This window comes from Typopeltis vanoorti, chromosome 11 (assembly GCF_054136105.1).
Source record: "Typopeltis vanoorti isolate ZY-2024b chromosome 11, IOZ_Tvanoo_1.0, whole genome shotgun sequence".
NCBI lineage: Eukaryota > Metazoa > Arthropoda > Arachnida > Uropygi > Thelyphonidae > Typopeltis > Typopeltis vanoorti.
The window spans coordinates 112,094,768-112,113,358 of NC_143559.1; the positions used below are offsets into that span (position 1 = coordinate 112,094,768).

General features: G+C 36.8%; 1 protein-coding gene across 3 annotated transcripts in view; it reads right to left on the minus strand.

Moving 5' to 3' along the window:
- LOC150101947 (DNA-binding protein P3A2-like) overlaps positions 1-18,591 on the minus strand; it is a 224,591-nt gene that overhangs the window by 187,014 nt on the left and 18,986 nt on the right. For 2 of the 3 annotated variants that reach the window (XM_090400040.1, XM_090400038.1), the window contains exon 2: positions 201-382. In XM_090400040.1, the coding sequence (XP_090256166.1) occupies positions 201-382 (182 nt within the window). Of the gene's footprint in view, positions 1-200; positions 383-515; positions 580-18,591 lie in introns of those variants that run through there. The other variant, XM_090400039.1, reaches the window with a different exon arrangement.

The window sequence follows — 18,591 nt, forward strand, 5'->3', positions numbered from 1 at the left end:
ATATGAAGGCAGTAAAGTGGATCACATTGAACACAATTGATAAACAATATAATTATGTACTGCATAAAATAAACTTTCTACAAGTTGGTGTTTATATTGAAATTTATTTCTTTATCATATTTTTCATTCTGCAATAATTCATGGACTAGTTTACAAATAAATGTTTAAATGGAGAAAAAAGAAAGAAAAATTTTATTTACCAGCAGCAGCTAACTGTGCTGTAACATCATCCAGAACACCAACTGAGGACAGAAGATCTGAATCATCAAATGATGCACTGCCAGGTGAGGAAGGAGAATCACTCATATCATCTGCAGTGATAATGCTTGAACTGATAGTTGATACTTTGGAGTTTAATTCTGAGGATGAACACATACCTCCTCTGCAAATAAGTACTTCAGTGAATACAAGTTCTTGTGCAAATTAACTAGTTATTATTAAATCAAAACTGAAAATTATTTTATTCTTAATATTTTTGACTATTAAAGATATAAGATACAGCAAATTAATTTTACCATAGGTATGGGTTCAATGTTGATCCAGAATTATTACCTAGTGAATGGATATTTTTGATATTGATTCTGCAATCAAAACAATAAGTATGCAAAAAAACTATTAATATATTTCAAAATAGGATAATACAAAATTCAAAAACTTTTGTTATGGTAATTCTTTTATTTCACATAACTGCTAGCCTAGTTGACCAAATGGATAATGTCTCTCTACTCTCCAACCTACAAACTGTGGGTTTGGTTCCCACTACTGTATACGTTTATGAATGTCTTCAGTGATAGATGAATTTTATGGCACAGTGCAAGACCATGATCATTATGCTTAATGGAAACAATATGGTTTGAAAGGGTCCCATGTTTTGTCTCTACAGGAGAGTTTCCAAATTACCCAATCCTCAGTTGCAAATCTCAAGTACTAACATACTACAGGTTTATAACTTTTAGAAAGTGAGATTCACATATATAAAATAACAAATGGCCTCTACATGCATGCATGCATGCATATGCGATATTTATGAATACAGTAGACTCTCGACTATCCGGCCTCCATACTATCCGGAGCAAGGATTTTATCACGGAGAATTACAGTAATTCTCCGTGATAAAATGAGGAATACATACTGTAATTTACTTTGCCAAGGCATTACAAGCGGGTGTCTGCTACAATCCTCCTACGTGCTGTGTGCATAACACAAGTTGAGACATGCAAAGTGGGGATTTCCTCGCTTCGTCAGTTGTGTATCGGATGTTCACAAGTGCAGAATACGTTTGCCATTGTTCCTGGTTACGTTAGTAAATTGTTGTTTGGTGTGCTTCGTTGTTTTTTTTTATTAAAGATTACGAAATGGGTGATAAACGAAAAAAGTGTTGTAGCGACTAGAAGGAGAAACTATGCACTATAAAGCGACTAGACTCTGGGGTAACGGCAAAAACTATTGCTTTGGAGGTAGGAGTCAGGAAAAGTACAGTTGGAGACTGGAAGAAAAATCGAGCAGAAATTGAAAATTGGTGTGCTGCCCAAACTAGTGGAAGTGGAATGAAAGTAAGAAAAACGATGCTGAAAGGTAAGCATAAAGAAGTTGTGGCATAAACACTTAAGAGGAAACGGCTTGCCTGTTACTGGGCCGATATTGCAGGAAAAAAGCACTGTAATTTAAGCGACAAATACATGTAGAAGGAGAAGATTCAGAATTTAATGCCAGTGATGGATAGTTAGATTGGTGGAAAAAACGATTCAGTATTCGCCAAATTACCATAAGTGGAGAGGCTTTATCCGCTGATAAAGTGGCTGTACCTTTGTTCAAAGACTATCTTTTTAAGCTTATTGAAAAGGAGGGAATTTCTGGGGGAGCAGTTGTACAACTGCGATGAGACCGGTTTAAATTATAAGATGCTCCCTACAAAAACGCTTGCATCAAAAAAGAAGCCGCTGCACCAGGATACAAGAAAAGCAAGGAACGAGTCACCATCTTGGCTTTCAGTAATGCAACCAGAAACCACAAGCTTAGGCTTACGTTAATAGGAAAATCAAAGAAACCTAGAGCTTTTAAAAAACTGAAAAATCAGGAATCACTACCCCTGTACTACACACATCAAAAGAAAGCATGGATGAAATCTTTAAAACCTGGTTCCAAAATGAATTCGTACCGACTGTAGAAAAACATTTGAAAGACAACAATTTGCCGAAAAAAGCTGTGCTACTTCTTGACAATGCACCTTCGCATCCTGCCAATGACGAAATCACAGATGGAGACATCAAAGCTTTATTTTTACCACCCAATGTGACTGTTGTTTGTCAGTCGATGGACCAGGGCGTCCTTAAAATGCTAAAGAAAAAGTATCGTCGGCGTCTTCTCAGTTCGTTGATATCAGCAATTGATAATAACGAAGACTGTGTAACCACTCTGAAAAAGATTGACTTGCTAGATGTCATAAGGTGGTTGGCCGAAGCATGGGAAGAGATCTGAAACATATCACTTGTAAAGTCTTGGAAAATTCTTTTGGACCATGAAGGTGGACATTTCAACCTTGAACTCGTGTATGAAACCGAAGTGGAAGATGAAAACGATACTCAAAATCGTTGCTCAAAAATGTACTGAGCTGTGACAATGTCAATGCAGAGGACATTACAGAATGTATGTCAAAAGACGAAGTTGATGAAATAATTGACAACGATATTGTGGAAATGGTGACACAGGGGGAAGAAGAAGAAGAGGAGGAGGCATCCTTAGATGACAGGAAAAATCCAATCCCACATTCGGAAGAGTTCAAGACGATTGAGGCAGTGCTGCAGTAAATTAGTGAGCAGGAGGAAGCGATGCCAGCTGATATCATCTGCATGTGTAAGTGGAGGGACATTGTGTCGCAGAAGAGGGCTAAAAGGGTGAAGCAATCATCTATCAAGGACTTTTTCAAAAACTAAAAAACGAAGTTTTGACTCTTTCATCTTAGGCCTACCTTTTCACATTTGTGTGAAAAGGTAGGCCTAGAACTCATGTTGCAAAATGTAAGGTTTTAAAATTTGGAAAACAAAGATGGGATGCAGAATTTATGCTTGGTGAGGATATATTGTTGGAGGTGGAGGAATTAAGAGATCTGGGGGTGATAGTGGATAAGGATCTAAAATTTAGGGGACACATAGCCAAAATTGTGAAGACAACACAAAGGCTTCTGGGAATGATGAGTAGGACACTGACATGTAGAAGTAGGGAGATTCTTGTTCCGTTGTATAAGGCTTTGATTAGGCCACACATGGACTATTGTGCCCAGATTTGGCCACCTGGTTTTCAGAAGGATGAAGAGATGTTGGAAAGGGGTTCAAAAGGCGACTGACTAAGGTAGTTTCTGATCTCTGGAATGTTGAGTATGAGGAAAGATTGAGAAGATGTAATTTGCAGAATCTGGTGGACAGGAGGAAGAGGGGAGATATGACAGACACCTACAAGTGGTAAGGGGTTGTTATAGGATCAATGTTAGAGTAGTTCTACAGAAAATAGTGGGAGATCAGGGGAGAACCAGAGGTCATCCCTGGAAACTGTATAAAGAAGGTGTGAGTAGGAGAGTGAGAGGTAGGTTTTTTTCGTGCAGAGTTGTAAATGATTGGAATGCCTTGCCTGAGAGTGTGGTGTCTGCAAGGGGTTTGAATGTGTTTAAGACACAGTATGATGAGCTGTATGTGTGTGATAAAGGGACCTCCAAGATGAGTCTTTGACTCCATGAAGTCTTGGAGGTAATAATAATAATTATGACTAGGTAAAATGGCCATCGGACATTTAAGTCAGGGGTCTTCAATGCATGGACGGTGGAGCTCTTTGCCGTGGCCTGCCAGTCATTTTGAAAAAATAACTACTTAACATTGAAACGCGATTAAATAAAAAATAATTTCTATGAAGCTTGCGGGCTACTAAACTATACTGTGGTATTTAGAATTGTAAGATGCTTTCCAGATTCACAAGGAATGCTGTGCATGTGCCTATAAAAATAAATATTAAACAGACATGCTTCTTCATCCATCTACCAGCACCAAGCGGTACTTAAGTACTAGTACTAACGTCGCAGGCAGATGGCTGAAGCAGTAATTCATTCGAGTGCACTGTCTAGTGCCTTCCAGATACATCTCGAAGGTTCTCGATACTTCGTTATTTTCATATAAATACGAAAGGATCTCATAAACAGTCAGTCTGTTGTGAACAGTGTGATATTCGTGTATAAGCACATGCAGGTTCGTCGTGTCAGCCATAGCCTATTGTGGTTTTATATTGCCAGACTTTTTTTTTATTGCGAGACATATTCAGTGGATAATTACCATTACATGGCCATTTTGGATCATTTTTTTTTCTTGGGTTCACCTTCCATCACTATGGTGTCTACGAGTAAAAAGCATAAATCAAGTGATTCTTGTCGGGTTTTTAATGAAAAGTGGACCAATTTGTACTTTTTTGTGCTGATCGACGATAAGCCAGTGTGTTTAATTTGTCGTGAGTCCGTATCAGTATCAAAAGAATACAATATAAAATGACACTATGAGACAAAGCATGCATCCAATTTTGATCACCTTCAAGGGCGGCTTTGTGTAGACAAAGTGAACTGCCTCCAAACTGATTTAAAATGCCAGCAGGGTACATTTAAAAGGCAGAGGGAAGAGAGCAAAGCATGCATCAAGTTAAGTTATGTAATAGCTGAAAAAATTGCTAAAAAATCAAGCCTTCTTGAACGGCGAGTTTGTGAAAGATGTCTCATTGCTGCTGGGGATATTCTGTGCTCAAATAATAAGAAAGCGTTTAAAAAAACCGAGTTTGTCTGGGGTAACTGTAGCACGACGTGTCGAAGAACTTGCCAATGACATTGAAGGAACTTTAAAAAAACGGTCGTCCAAATTTATGTCATATTCACTTGCTTTAGATGAGAGCACAAATGTGAAGGATACAGCACAACTGGCTATCTTTGTCTGTGGCATTGATCAACAATTCAATGTGACAGAAGAACTGCTAGAGCTGGTACCTATGAAGGGAATGACGAAAGGCACTGATATTCTTGAAGCCGCCAAGAAAACGGTCCAATGTTTCAACCTCAAGGGTGTGGTAACTAATGGTGCTCCTGCTATAGTGGGAAAGAATGAAGGGTTTGTTGCGCTGCTACGGAAAGAACCGGAACCAGAAGGAAAAGATTTCCATTATCACTGTTTAATCCACCAGGAGAATTAATCCATGAAAACTATTGGATATGAGAATGTCATAAAAGTTATTGAGACTGTTATCAACATTATTAGGGCAGGAGGACTGAATCATCGTCAATTCCAAGAGTTTTTGACCTAAGAGTGTGAAGTGGATCACAGCGATGAGGTTTATTATAGTGATGTGCGTTGGTTGAGCAATGGGAAGGTTCTTAAAAGTCTTTGACTTAAGCAGCGAAATACAGCAGTTCATGCAAACCAAGGGGAAGCCAATTGTGAAATTAAACGATCCGAACTGGATGACAGACTTTGCCTTTGTGATCGACATCTCGTTGCATATGAGTGACCTAAATACGCAGCTACAATCCAAAGATCAACTGGTGCACACTCTTTTTTGATCACGTCAAAGCTTTTGTGGCCAGCTCAAACTTTGGGAGGCACAACTCGGGAAAAAAAGACTTAACTCATTTTCAGCCTCTCACTAAGTCCAACTGTTCATCTCTTGATGAATATGCTACAAAATTAGCCGTATTGCAAAATGAGTTAGCGATTTTCGTAGCCAACAGTCTTCTTTAGATTTATTTTCAATGCCATTCAGTGTCAATGCTGCTGAAATGCCAGGTTCAGTACAAATGGAGCTGCTTGAACTCCAAAACAACTCTTCTTTGAGGAGAAAAATTATTCAATGTGCCCTTGCTTACATTTTACAAAGACTACATTTCTGAGGACGCATTGCCTAATCTTCGTTGGCATGCATTGAAGATGTGCGCTTTGTTAGGAAGCACATACTTATGTGAGCAGTTATTCTCCAGAATGAAGCATGTGAAGTCCAAGACAAGAACTCAGATTATGGACCAACATCTCGAAAATACTCTGTGCACGGTGACTTCCAACATCAATGCCAACATCGACAAGCTGGTCAAGGAAAAACATTGCCAAGTTGCCCATTGACATTGTAAAATATGAATGTTTTCTTCATTAAATTATCTTTTTTCAAGTACTGATTATATTTACTTATCATGAACCCGACTCCTACCTACGCTCTTAAAGCTGAGTTTGTTTATTTTTATAGGATTTTATGTAAAGTATCAAATGCACAGCGTTCCTTGTGAATCTGGAAAGTATCTAAATACCGCGGTATAGCTTAGTGGCCCGGGAGCTTTACTGAAATTTTTAATGCGGCCCGCACTGTTTGAAAGGTTGAAGACCCCTGATTTAAGTGAATGAAAAGTTTTAATATAACTAAGTGGAACAGAAATTAAATAACTTAATAACTAAGTGAAACATTTACATTCCAACATTTTACTAGCTCAAGTAAAATGTTGCTTAGTCACCAAGCATTGCCAAGTCACCTGAAAAATAATGAACTCAACAAATGCAAAAAATGAAATGAGAACAAGGATAGTACTATGTCTGAAGATGGAGGCAAGATTAACTGTAGATCTCACAATCTTCTACAATTAACTGACAGAATGATATGTGAGTGAGCCGAAATTTGTTTAAAATCATACTATCAGTTCTCATAATGTTAAGGAAATTAACAATGTAGACAACATAATTAAATAAAATTGACTTATTCCAATATTAATCGAAATTAAATTTACACCTTCAGAGGAACAGTAAACTTGCATTAACACAAGCATGCAGGCACTACTTTAGTGCAATACAAGTGTAATGATGTATGTTAATACAAATGTATTTTCCCTTGAAGGTTCCAATTTAACTTGGATAAAATATTGGAAATAACAAGTAAATTTTATTTGGTTATTATATCATCTATGTTGTTAATTTCCTTACACAACATTATGTGTAATAATCAATGTATAAGCCTAAGCACCAGAATTACCATCAGTTCTGTTTCAATTATCACAGTTCTGTAAAACTTGAATGAATCCAAGAATAGTTTTTGAAATTTAAAGTGAGATTTGTGCAGTAATTACACTTTCTTCCATCTGATGTAATCACACCATCAGTTCTACTGCAATTATCAGGGTTCTGTAAAACCTGAATGATTTTAAGAATAGTTTTTGAAATTGAAAGTGAGTTTTGTATAATAATTTGATCTTCTTCCATCTGATGTAATGATCTTTGAAGGCATACTATGCTAATCAACTTTTGGGTTATCCATATGGTACGTATTTTTTATGTTCTTTCTTCCTTACCATTGTAGTCCATCCTGTCTGTCCAAAAGGCTGGAAACCAAACTGACAGGAACTACCATAGTTTTTATTTCAAATAGCATCCGTGACAAGTCAAAAATAAACTGTGCAAATGCACATCAGGAAAAAGTTACTATACTATACATTTTAAGTGATTTAACTCAAAGAGTAGCATATGTGTAAGCAGAGATTTCAGATATTCTAAGAAACTAAAAATTCAAATGAAATTAACGATGCATAATGAACAAAGGCATTATGTCATTTGAAGCTCACAAACCTACATATATAAAAACATATTTGCAATTTAATGCACCTCGATTTTACTCTTGTTCAGTATTTTTACTTTTGATTGGTAAAGACATTTACCAGCCAAATAGAATGATTACTGGATGTGTAGTTCCCACCCACGAAAGGTTATTATAAATCTATGTGCCATAGGTGGGCTAAGAATTTTTTTTTTGCCATTTTTATCAATTTTTTTTTTTTCTGTAATTTTTTTTATTTTTACATAGTTCAGAAACCATGCTCTAGAGACCAAAGATGGAACTTTTTCAAGCCACTTCACATCTCCAATAAGCAGGGAGGTGGTCTCACACTGTGTAATGAAATTCATCTCCCACCAAAAGACAAGCACAAACATCCATGCCCATGGCAGGATTTGAACCTACGACTTGTTGGTTGGAGAGAGGATACCCTAATCACTTGGCCAACCATGCCAAACATATTGAGAGAGAGAGAGATATGCAATATTTTATTAAATAGTCATGTGTCATTCAGTAAAATTTCTCATTAAATATAATTTATTTGTAATCAAGTGGAAAAAATACTAAAGAAATTGCATTCTTCTTTTTATCCTTTATGCAACTGTGAACACATAAATCAACATCATGATAGGCTACTTGTATATGGAGATGACTTCATGTTAAATTGACCTAAGTTGCTCAAGCTAGGGTAAAGAATAAAAACAAGAATATAATTTCTTGTTAAGTGTAATTTATCATTCATTAAAGGTAATAAACCAAATTCAATTTCCATATCTACTCTTTATTTCAATGAGGACAAAAAAATTAAAGATGATAATTATATTCTTGGTTTTATCCAATCTTTAATTTATAGTATAACCAAGTGAAAAAAACTTTCAATGAGGACAAAAAAACATAAATAATAAAGAAAAACTGCTGCAATTGCATACATCATTTATCCAACTAAATGGCAAATTTTCAGGTAGAATTCAAGAGCTAATTTTAAAACAGATGAGGCCACAATTTGCTATAAGTCTGGAAGTTAATCACAGAAGAGAATTTTTCTCCATCAGAATATCACATCCTTCCTAACACATTCCTAACCATGAATTCACTTTATCTGCATTACACATAGCTGAATTACACAGTAGCTCCCACTGACAAGACCTCAAAAAAATGTCGAAACCGGTCTGGGTAGTGACCTCCCCCCATAATGTATAACATAATACATCTCTTAGGAGATGTGTTTTACATTATGGGAAAATACTTAGGACATTGATCGGAGCTTGCTCCACCTTTACTACGAGTTGCCCGTCATGAAAGGTTGGTGTATGCTTGTATCTGCTGAAACTTTTATAGTCTCTATATTTGGCATGAAACTCTTGTAGTTTCTATATTTGGTCATGAAATAATGTTGGATTCAATATCCACTTAATTTGAATGAGTTACACATTTTTGAATGGTAGTGCTGATGAGGATGATGATTTATGGTTTTAATAGTAGCGAAGGTGATACCCCACCATATCAAAGGTTATAGCAGTAGACAAGGTAAGACATGCTTGCAGTGGGATTGGAACCCATGACCTGTTGGTTGGAGAATAGGTACACTAACCACTCGGCCAACCAGACTGGCAAACCTGTGCTACTCTTAACAATAATATGAGTAATGAATATTATTTAGAATTATTGCTGGAAGATAAGGTCAAGAGACATAAGTGTATTATACTGTCAAGTTTGTGTGTGTGTGCATGCATGTTTTCTTTGGTCAGTCCGTACAAATCGTGTATCACAAGTCAAGAGGTGTAGCATTCCTCCACATACCAATCTTTCTCAAAAGTGCAGTGTCATTAATACTACAGGCCAAAGCCTGCAACATCACTTCCACTGATGATATTTTGAAATTATGGCTGAAGCAACAGAATAAGGCTATGAAGTCAGTGTAATGGGTTTGTTAAATGAGTATTTGCCCTGGCCAATTTGTCCATCTTTACAGGATGAAAAAACCCTGCTGCCTCTGTCTGAGACCAGATAACTTATCTTCAATTAAAGCAATTGCTCTAAGGGTTCGCATTCTAAAAAAAAAAAAATTAAAGCCATATTCATGCCTACCTCAAATATAAAATAAACGAATAACAGTTTCTCAAATTGAAGTTTACTTGTTTCCTGATTGAGACATTTATCCTATTTTGCCAAGAATGGTCCATCTGCAGTGAAGATTAAAGAATAAAGGTTATATTAGGCATATTAAAATCCAGTTTTGCATAACAATGAATGGTCATCAGACTGAATCCTTTTGGGCAAACAAAGTCACTAAGTAGCCGTGCATTATTCAAAAAAAAAAAAAAAACTTTCTATAAGTAGAAGTGCATGCAAATATGATTGCAGCTTTACTTATATGAAATGCATTCGAAAGAGAACAGGAGATCACTCCTGTGATCTCCTGTTCTCTCTTTTCAACGATGACTTCTAAGCCAGAACAGGCCACTCTAGACCTAAATCCTTGACAAACATGATGCATTCGAGGAAAGTTCAGAATAATAATTAACTGACAGATCTCAATGACAACGATGCTTATGCCATACCCCAAAACTAGGAGAATTATACTAAATGGTCTGAAATAAATGATACAAGCTTATACTAACTAAAAAATTAACAGCAATTTATAATTATATGCTTGATATATACAGGTGGTTCAAAATTCCACGTATAAACTTTGAGGGAAGGTAGAGAACAACAGAATTAACCATATTCACATAGGAAAGCATGACTGGAAATGCCACCTTCCGGTGGCATTTCCAGGGACAAAGGGACACAAAAATACAGAAATAACACAAGGCAGTAAGTAGTGTAAAAAATTTTAATAGGCGTAACTGAACAGTTCAATAGTAGATGTATACATAATATCGCAAAAGAGGTGCATGTCTGCCATCTCAGCATTCATAAAACGACGCATGTTCTTAGTACGATGTCGAAGGCTTGAATGAGGAAGCCCCAAATGCTCATCTGGAGCACTGGCGAACAGTGCCTCCTATCACTTTCGGGTGGAGTTTCCAGTCATGCTTTCCTATGTGAATATGGTTGATTTTGATGTTTTCTATCTCCCTTCAAAGTTTGTACATGGAATTTTGAACCACCCTGTATATACTGTGTGTGTGTGTGTGTGTGTGTGTGTGTGTGTGTGTGTGTGTGTGTGTGTGTGTGTGTGTGTGTGTGTGTGTGTGTGTGAGTGATTATTTGAGAATTTCCATAGTCGATAATTCATTGTAGGAGAGAGATACACTAAACATTATTCATACAAACACAATACCTAATCACACCTTGCTTAAACTCATTCACTGACAAAGCAGTCATAACCATCTTCAGCAACCATTCCACTCATTCACCATTCTCCAAGCAAAAAAATTCAGTCTTCACATCCTTATACAACCTAGAGGAGTGATCTCCTGTTCTCTTTCCTTTTGTCATGCAATGAACAATTTCTTCTGTATCTAATAGGGGGAGGGACACGAGTTTAGGGTCTTAGATTTGATCATATCATCAGAAGACATTATAAACAAGGTGTCAAATCTCCTTCCAGTTGGTGAGAGTGACCATGAAGTGATTACCTGGGTGGTTGCCAACCATGTGAACTACAAGGCATTAAATATGAAATGGATGAATGAAGAGATTATGCATGCAATACAGAGAAAAAAAATGCATTATAGAGGCAACATAAGAGGAGTAATAATAATCAGTTCCATGAGTAATACGAAGAACAAACAAGAAGGATGCATCGGTAAGGATAGCAAAAGTTCAGTAGGAGAAGCAGTTAAGGAAGCTATAAAAGTGCTAGGAGTTGTTTCAATATGTAGCAAGCAAAAAAAAAATAGTTTATGGTAGGATGGCACTGATTGGAGAAAATGGTATAAAGACAACTGCTGCAGAGGACGTAGTTGAAATATTTAATAAGCTGTTCATAAAGGTCTTTCATCCCTGTGAATGTGACATCATGGGGAGTTTGAGTTTGATTGTGAGTGAGGAAAAGGTATATGGGGAATTAAGCAAACGATATTAATAAGGCTGTAGGACTTGATATATCACTGTGTATTTTGAAGGAATGTGCCAAGGAGTTGACATCTGCCTTGATATATTTATTTAATATGAGTTTTAAATTGGTTCAAGTTTCAAAGAAATAAAGGAAGGCAAGATTGTACCATATCATACCACCATATTTTGATGACAGAATTCAAGCATCAAATTATAGGTCAATCTGTGTGTCAGGTTAAAGTGGTTGAAAGGCTTCTGATAATCAGGATCCAGAATTGGGTTGACAATTGTATAATCTGCTCACAGTTGAGAGAATCATAGCAGGCAGAGTGCCAAGAAGAGTCTTGTTTTAAGGGAGAAAAGAATAAGGGATGTATGAATTCATTACCAACATGCAAAATCACGTGTTTATACGTAAAATTTTCCAACTGTTATACAAGCAAAATAGTTACCACTTCAAAAACTAGAATGTTCATTAAAAAAAGCTACTTTTCCAACATTTTATTATTATTATTATTTGACACCTCCAGGGAGTCCAAAGACTCATCGAGGGAGAGTGTGCCAACAGCATCGAACAATTGGTCCCCTTCCAACTACTAACCTGTAATAATAAACACTCATCTCATGAAACGGCTTGATTATCCTAGTATCGAAATGGATTCACCTCCTCCTGCCATACGCAGAAGTGTCAAGAGTTCTCTCATCTGTGGTCAAACTATATTAACTTTGATGGACAGCATGCACTTCCTAAAGTAAGTCACATTTTAGTAATCTACCTACTTATTACAATAAAGTAATAGCAGCACTGGATGTAGGAAATGGATACACAATAGTATACTTAGACTTTGCAAAGGCTTTTGATAGATTACGGCATGATAAGTTCATAGTCAAACTAGAGCAGACTAGTGCATTGGATTGGAGATTGGCTGTCTGATAGGTATCAATAAGTTGTGTATGGGAGAAGCAATATAAGCAATTGACAGACAAAAAAATACATTATAATTGAAAGCTTCATGTTGATTTCATAAGATGGTACCATACTACTTACTATTATAATAAAGGAATTAACTCGCATAAAATATTCTTTATTCATAGAATTTTCGTCTGAGTATCGCAGGCATCATCAGTTCAGGTACAAAGGCTAATTAAACAATAACTGTTATATTCACACAGCACCACCCAAGTAGCTAAGGATAAATTTCCTAAATTTATTTTTAAAAAAAAAATTTATATATATATACAGGGTGTTCGGGATAAATTTGACATATTTATAATTAATTATATTTTTCCGTAAGTTACATGTATTAACACACACTTCTCTTCATTTAAAAGTTTGGACCCTTCTTCATTCATATACAAGATGTCAGAAAGGATGGATAGCTGGAACCCACCTGAATCATGGAAGGGAATAACTTGTATCATGATGATTCGTGCCCGCCATCAAAATAAGGATATTACGACTGCTGCCCAATGCTCCCTGAATACAGTAAAAACAATCAGGCATGAACTAGAGACTTGCAATGGTGACTACGAGGATGTAGCAAGAAGAAAGATCCCTAGCAGACGATCTGATTGCGTTCGTACAGCAGAATTCCTCGCAAATCTGCAGGAACAGGTGTTGAAGAACCCTGGTATTGGAATTCGGGCTTTGTTCGTGGAGTTGCTAACTGTAGTCAAGCCCTGGATAACAAGGGTAGCCAATGGTAGGCCGTATGTATGGCAGCAGGATTCGGCCCCTTGCCACACCTCTGGGAAAAGTCAAAAATGGTTGTCTGAAATTTTCTACGACTTCACCAGTCCAAATGTTTGGCCTCCAAACTCCCCAGACCTTAACCCCATGGATTATTTTGTATGGGGCGCAGTTGAAAAAGACACCAATCGCACTTCCAGTAATACAAAAGCCCAGTTAATGGATAAAATTAAAAACAGTTTTTGCGGCCCTTCCCAGGGAGACTGTAGCATCAGCTTGTTCGAGGTTCCGAAGCAGAATTGAAGCTGTGATCGATGCTAATGGTGGTTATTTTGAGTAAATCTTGTTGATAGTATTGTAATTAACTCTGCCTGTAATGTTTTTTTGTCAATTCATTAAATTTAATAGATACAAAGAAGATTTTCTTTTTCCTTACGAAACTGTCAAATTTATCCCGAACACCCTGTATGTATGTATACAATTACAAGTTAGGAAAGATTTGCTGATTTATAGAGTACTATCTCCCACAAGGGGGAAGGACATAGACCATCGGATCTTTCCTAACTTGTAATTGTATACATATATATAACTTTTTTTTTAAAATAAATTTAGGAAATTTATCCTTAGCTACTTGGGTGGTGCTGTGTGAATATAACAGTTATTGTTTAATGGTACCATACTACCATACTAACATTCTCTGGAATGTTGAGTTAGGGGAGTGAAGTAACGTTTCACATGTCTCTTTGTAAAGCCATTCCATTAGGAACCGACTTTTGTCTTCTTCAACTGAACTATATGTTCAGGTTCAAGGTACTGGATATATGACGTGTTCTTCTAACTGGATCAGAGTAGATCTTCCTGTTTGTCCGAAATACGATAACCCACAAGAGCAGGGAATCTGGTAGACACCTGGATAGCTGAGATGTGGGAGGTTGTCCTTTGGAGATGTGAGAACTGTGGAGATTTTTTTTTTTTTTTTTTTTTTTAATAAATTTAACCTTAGCTACAAAGGTGGCGCTGTGTGAATATAACAGTTATTGTTTTTGTACCTGTACTGATGATGCCTGAGTTACTCAGGTGAAAATTCTAAGAATAAAGAATATTTTACGAGATAATTCTACGTGAGTTATTATAATAGTAAGTAATATGTCTACTCACGGTATTTCCTTACTGAAACTTACGGTACCATACTATCCATATGGGACTCATGGCTGCTGTATAATCATGCACTAATTAATTAATATCCCAGAAGAGGAAAGTCACTAGTGATGTGCCTCAGGGGTATGTTTTAGTGCCATTGCTGTTTAATCTGTATGTTAATGATATTGGAGAAGATCTGTATGGGGATATTCAGTTGTTTGCAGATGATGTGAAGTTGGGATGAACTATGAGGACTAGAGCAGATGCGGCCTTACAAGAAGACTAGATTGAGTGAATGGGCACGGGAGTGGGGATGCCAGTTCAATGTTGCAAAATGTAAGGTTTTAAAATTTGGGAAACAAAAATGGAATGTAGAATTTATGCTTGGTGGCAATATATTGTTGGAGGTGGAGGAAATAAGAGATCTTGGGGTAATGGTGGATAAGGCTCTAAAATTTAGAGGGCACATTACCAAAATTGTGAGGACAACACAACAAATTATGGGAATGATGCAAAGGACACTGACTTGTAGAAGTACGGAAATTCTTGTTCCATTACATATAAGGCTCTGATTAGGCCACACATGGACTACTATGCACAGATTTGGTCACTTGGTTTTCAAAAGGATGAAGAAATGTTGGAAAGGATACAGATGTGACTGACTAAGGTAGTTTCTGATCTCTGGAATGTTGAATATGAGGATAGGTTGAGAAGATGCAATTTACAAGGGTGCTCTGAAAGTTCTCAGACTCATCCAAAGATAGCAACACTATCGGCAATTTTTTTTTTTTTCTAAGTTGGTACATCTGTCATAAGCATCCATGTGAAATTGCAAGTCATTCTTTCAAGTAGTTTGTTTTATACAGCTGTCTGAAGCAAAAGTGTTGTCTGTATCCCTTGAAATGGATAAAATTTGACTTGTAGTATACAAGTCAAATTTTTATAACTGAACGATACAATTGAGTATCACGCAGTTATAAAATTCTTTGTAAAAGAAGGTTTTAACATCAAAAGAAATTCATTCGAAGTTCATAAAAGTTTATGGGCACTCTTCTCCTTTGTTTTTGACAATTAAGAAATGGGCTGCTGAGTTTAAACGTGGCCGTACCAGCCTTGAAGATGATCCATGTGAAGGATGTCCAAAAAGTGTGACAACAGAAATCATTGATCAAGTGGATAATATGATATTGGATGACCAGCGAGTCAAACTGCATGAAACTGCTGAGAATGTAGGCATTTCAAAAGAACGTGTAAGATATATTTTGCATGAAGAATTGCATATGAAAAGCCTTGTACAAGATGGGTGCCGTGCTTGCTCAGAGCAGATCAAAAACCCACTCGCATGAAAATCTCTGAACAATGATTGGAGCGTTTTAACAAGAATAAAACTGATTTTGTGCATCGATTTATTATTATGGATGAGACTTGGATTTACCATTACACACCAAAATCCAAACAGCAGTCAAAACAGGAGACAGAAGCCGGTTGTTCAGTGCCAAAGACAAAGTCGGTTCCATCAGCAGGAAAGGTCATGTCATCAGTGTTTTGGGATGCTAAAGGCATTTTGTTTATTAATCATCTTGAAAAGTGTAAAACAATAACCAGGGAATATTATTCCAATCTTTTAACCAGACTAGACGAAAAAATTCGTAAGAAAAGAACCAGTTTGCAGAAGAAAAACATCATCTTTCATCAGGACAATGCACATGCCATCAAAAGTGTTTTGAGAATGGGAAAATTAAGGAATCTGCAATATAAATTGTTGGAACATCCACCCTATTCTCCAGATTTGGCTCCCTCTGACTTCTATCTCTTCCCAAAACCAAAACTCTTCCTTGCTGGTCAGTGTTTTTCTTCAAATCAAGAGGTGATTGCAGCTGTAGATGGGTATTTTGCAGATCTGAGAACCACGACAGGGACGGGATAATGTGGCTGGAATAAATGTATTAGTCTTAAGGGAGATTATGTTGCAAAATAAAAATAATTTTGAAATTATAAATTCGTTTTTTCATTGTTAGGCCGAGAATTTTTCAGACCACCCTCGTACAGAGTCTAGTGGATAGGAGGAAGCAGGATGATATGATAGAGGCATACAAGTTGGCAAGAGGTTGTTATAGAATTAATGTTGAAGTTTTTCATAAAATTGTGGGAGACTGAAGGAAGAACAAGAGGCCAACCCTGGAAGCTGTATAAGGAGGTGTGAGCAAGATAGTAAGAAGAATTTTAAACACATTCAAATTCTGCAGAGAATTTGAATGTGTTTAAGGCATGGTATGATGAGCTGTGTGTAACAGAAGGTACTGCCTAGACGAGTCTGCAACTCCATGGGGGTCTTAGGATGATGATAATAATAAACTGTACTTCCTATATATGTGTCATCATCTTGGTTACTGTCTGAATCCTCTGCATCACTTCCTCAAAAAGACTATGATACATTTAGTACTGCAGATGGCGTAAAGGTCAAATAATCCAGAAATACTGCCTCTAAAGACCAAATGTGGTATGAAAAAACACTTCAAAATCAATGTTAAGCAGTGTGGTGGTTTTACACCAGGCTAGGGAAAAACTGTCTGCCGCCTAGTCCAATGAAATTTGCAATCATCCATGTCACCGTGGGATTCAAACCCACAACCTGTTGAAAGAGGTATGCTATCCACTTAGCCAACCAAGCTAGCAAATATAACTTCATTATCTCTAACTGCCAATGTGTTCAACATCCAAGTGATCCTTTGAGCCATTTTACCTGCTTCTGCAACATTTCCTCTGAAATGAACTTCAATTTCCTGGCAACCATCATCCACCAAATCTCTAACCATACAATTTCTTGTAATATAGTCATTCCTGATGTCATTAATGTATAAATTAAACAGGAATGAAGCAAATATAGAACATATCAGACACACCACAGGTCATATGTCTTCTTCTTCTTAATCTACCAATGTATTACATAGCATAATCTTAACTAGGAATACTGAAGAAAGTTAAACTCATAGCACTTCAATTTAAATTGAATTTTACTTCTACATGTTTCACTATCTGTTTTGGCTGACAACAATATTATTATTAAGTAACCTCCATGGAGTCAGACTCGTTGGGAGAGCCACTCAACCAGCAACATGTCTATCATAATGAGCTTTGAGGTTATTTACACTACCTGCACTCAAGCAATGCATTCCAATCACTAACAACTCTCCATGTAAAAAATCTACTCCTCACTCCCTTCACCACATCCCTATACAACTTCCAGAGATAGCCCCTCATTCTTCTCATCTTTACATCCACCATTCTTTTTATAATTTCTTCTGTATTAATCTGATAGGATCCCTTAACTTGAAGGTCACTATTATATCTCCTCTTTTGGTTATTTGTCTTTGGACCCTCTCTAGTGTTCCACATCACAATGAAAACTATCTGAGCACAATAGTCCATATGTCGCCACCTCTTTATCCCTACATTGACATGTAGGGATAAGGAGGTGGTACTTTTTATCATAACAACAATACAATGTACCATCTTTGCAAAACGTGTGATCTGCCTTCAGAACTTCAGTCCACTGTCTACAATCACTCCAAGATCCCAAATCTCATCCACTTCCTGAAGTACAGCTCCACCAATACAGTATGTAGCCTTATGTCTCTGTATCCTAAAGTGTAACACCTTGCATTTATTAACATTAAAACTGCAATCCCACTCATTTGTCCAAGCTAAAAGCCTAATTAAATCTTCCTGTTAGAGAATTAACATCAGCACTACTCCTGATAATTCTACCTAACTTTGTTTCATCAGCAAACATTTGAAGATCCCTAGTCAATATACAAGAAATATCATTAACAAACAAGTCAAACAGAAGTCCAACTGCATGAATGGACAGATAAGTGGAACTATCAGTTCAATGTTGCAAAAGTGTAAGGTTTTGAGATTTGATATGCAACAATGGGATGCAAAGTATACACTTGATGGGGGGAACTTTAAAGGAAGTAGAGGAGATGAGAGATCTAAGAGTGATGGTGGACAAGGACCTGAAATTCAGGGACCATACTGCATAAGTTGTGAAGATGTTACATCAGATAATGGCAATGATGCGGAGGACCCTGACATGCAGAAATAGACAGGATACGATGCCACTGTATAAGGCCTTGATTAGGCCTCGT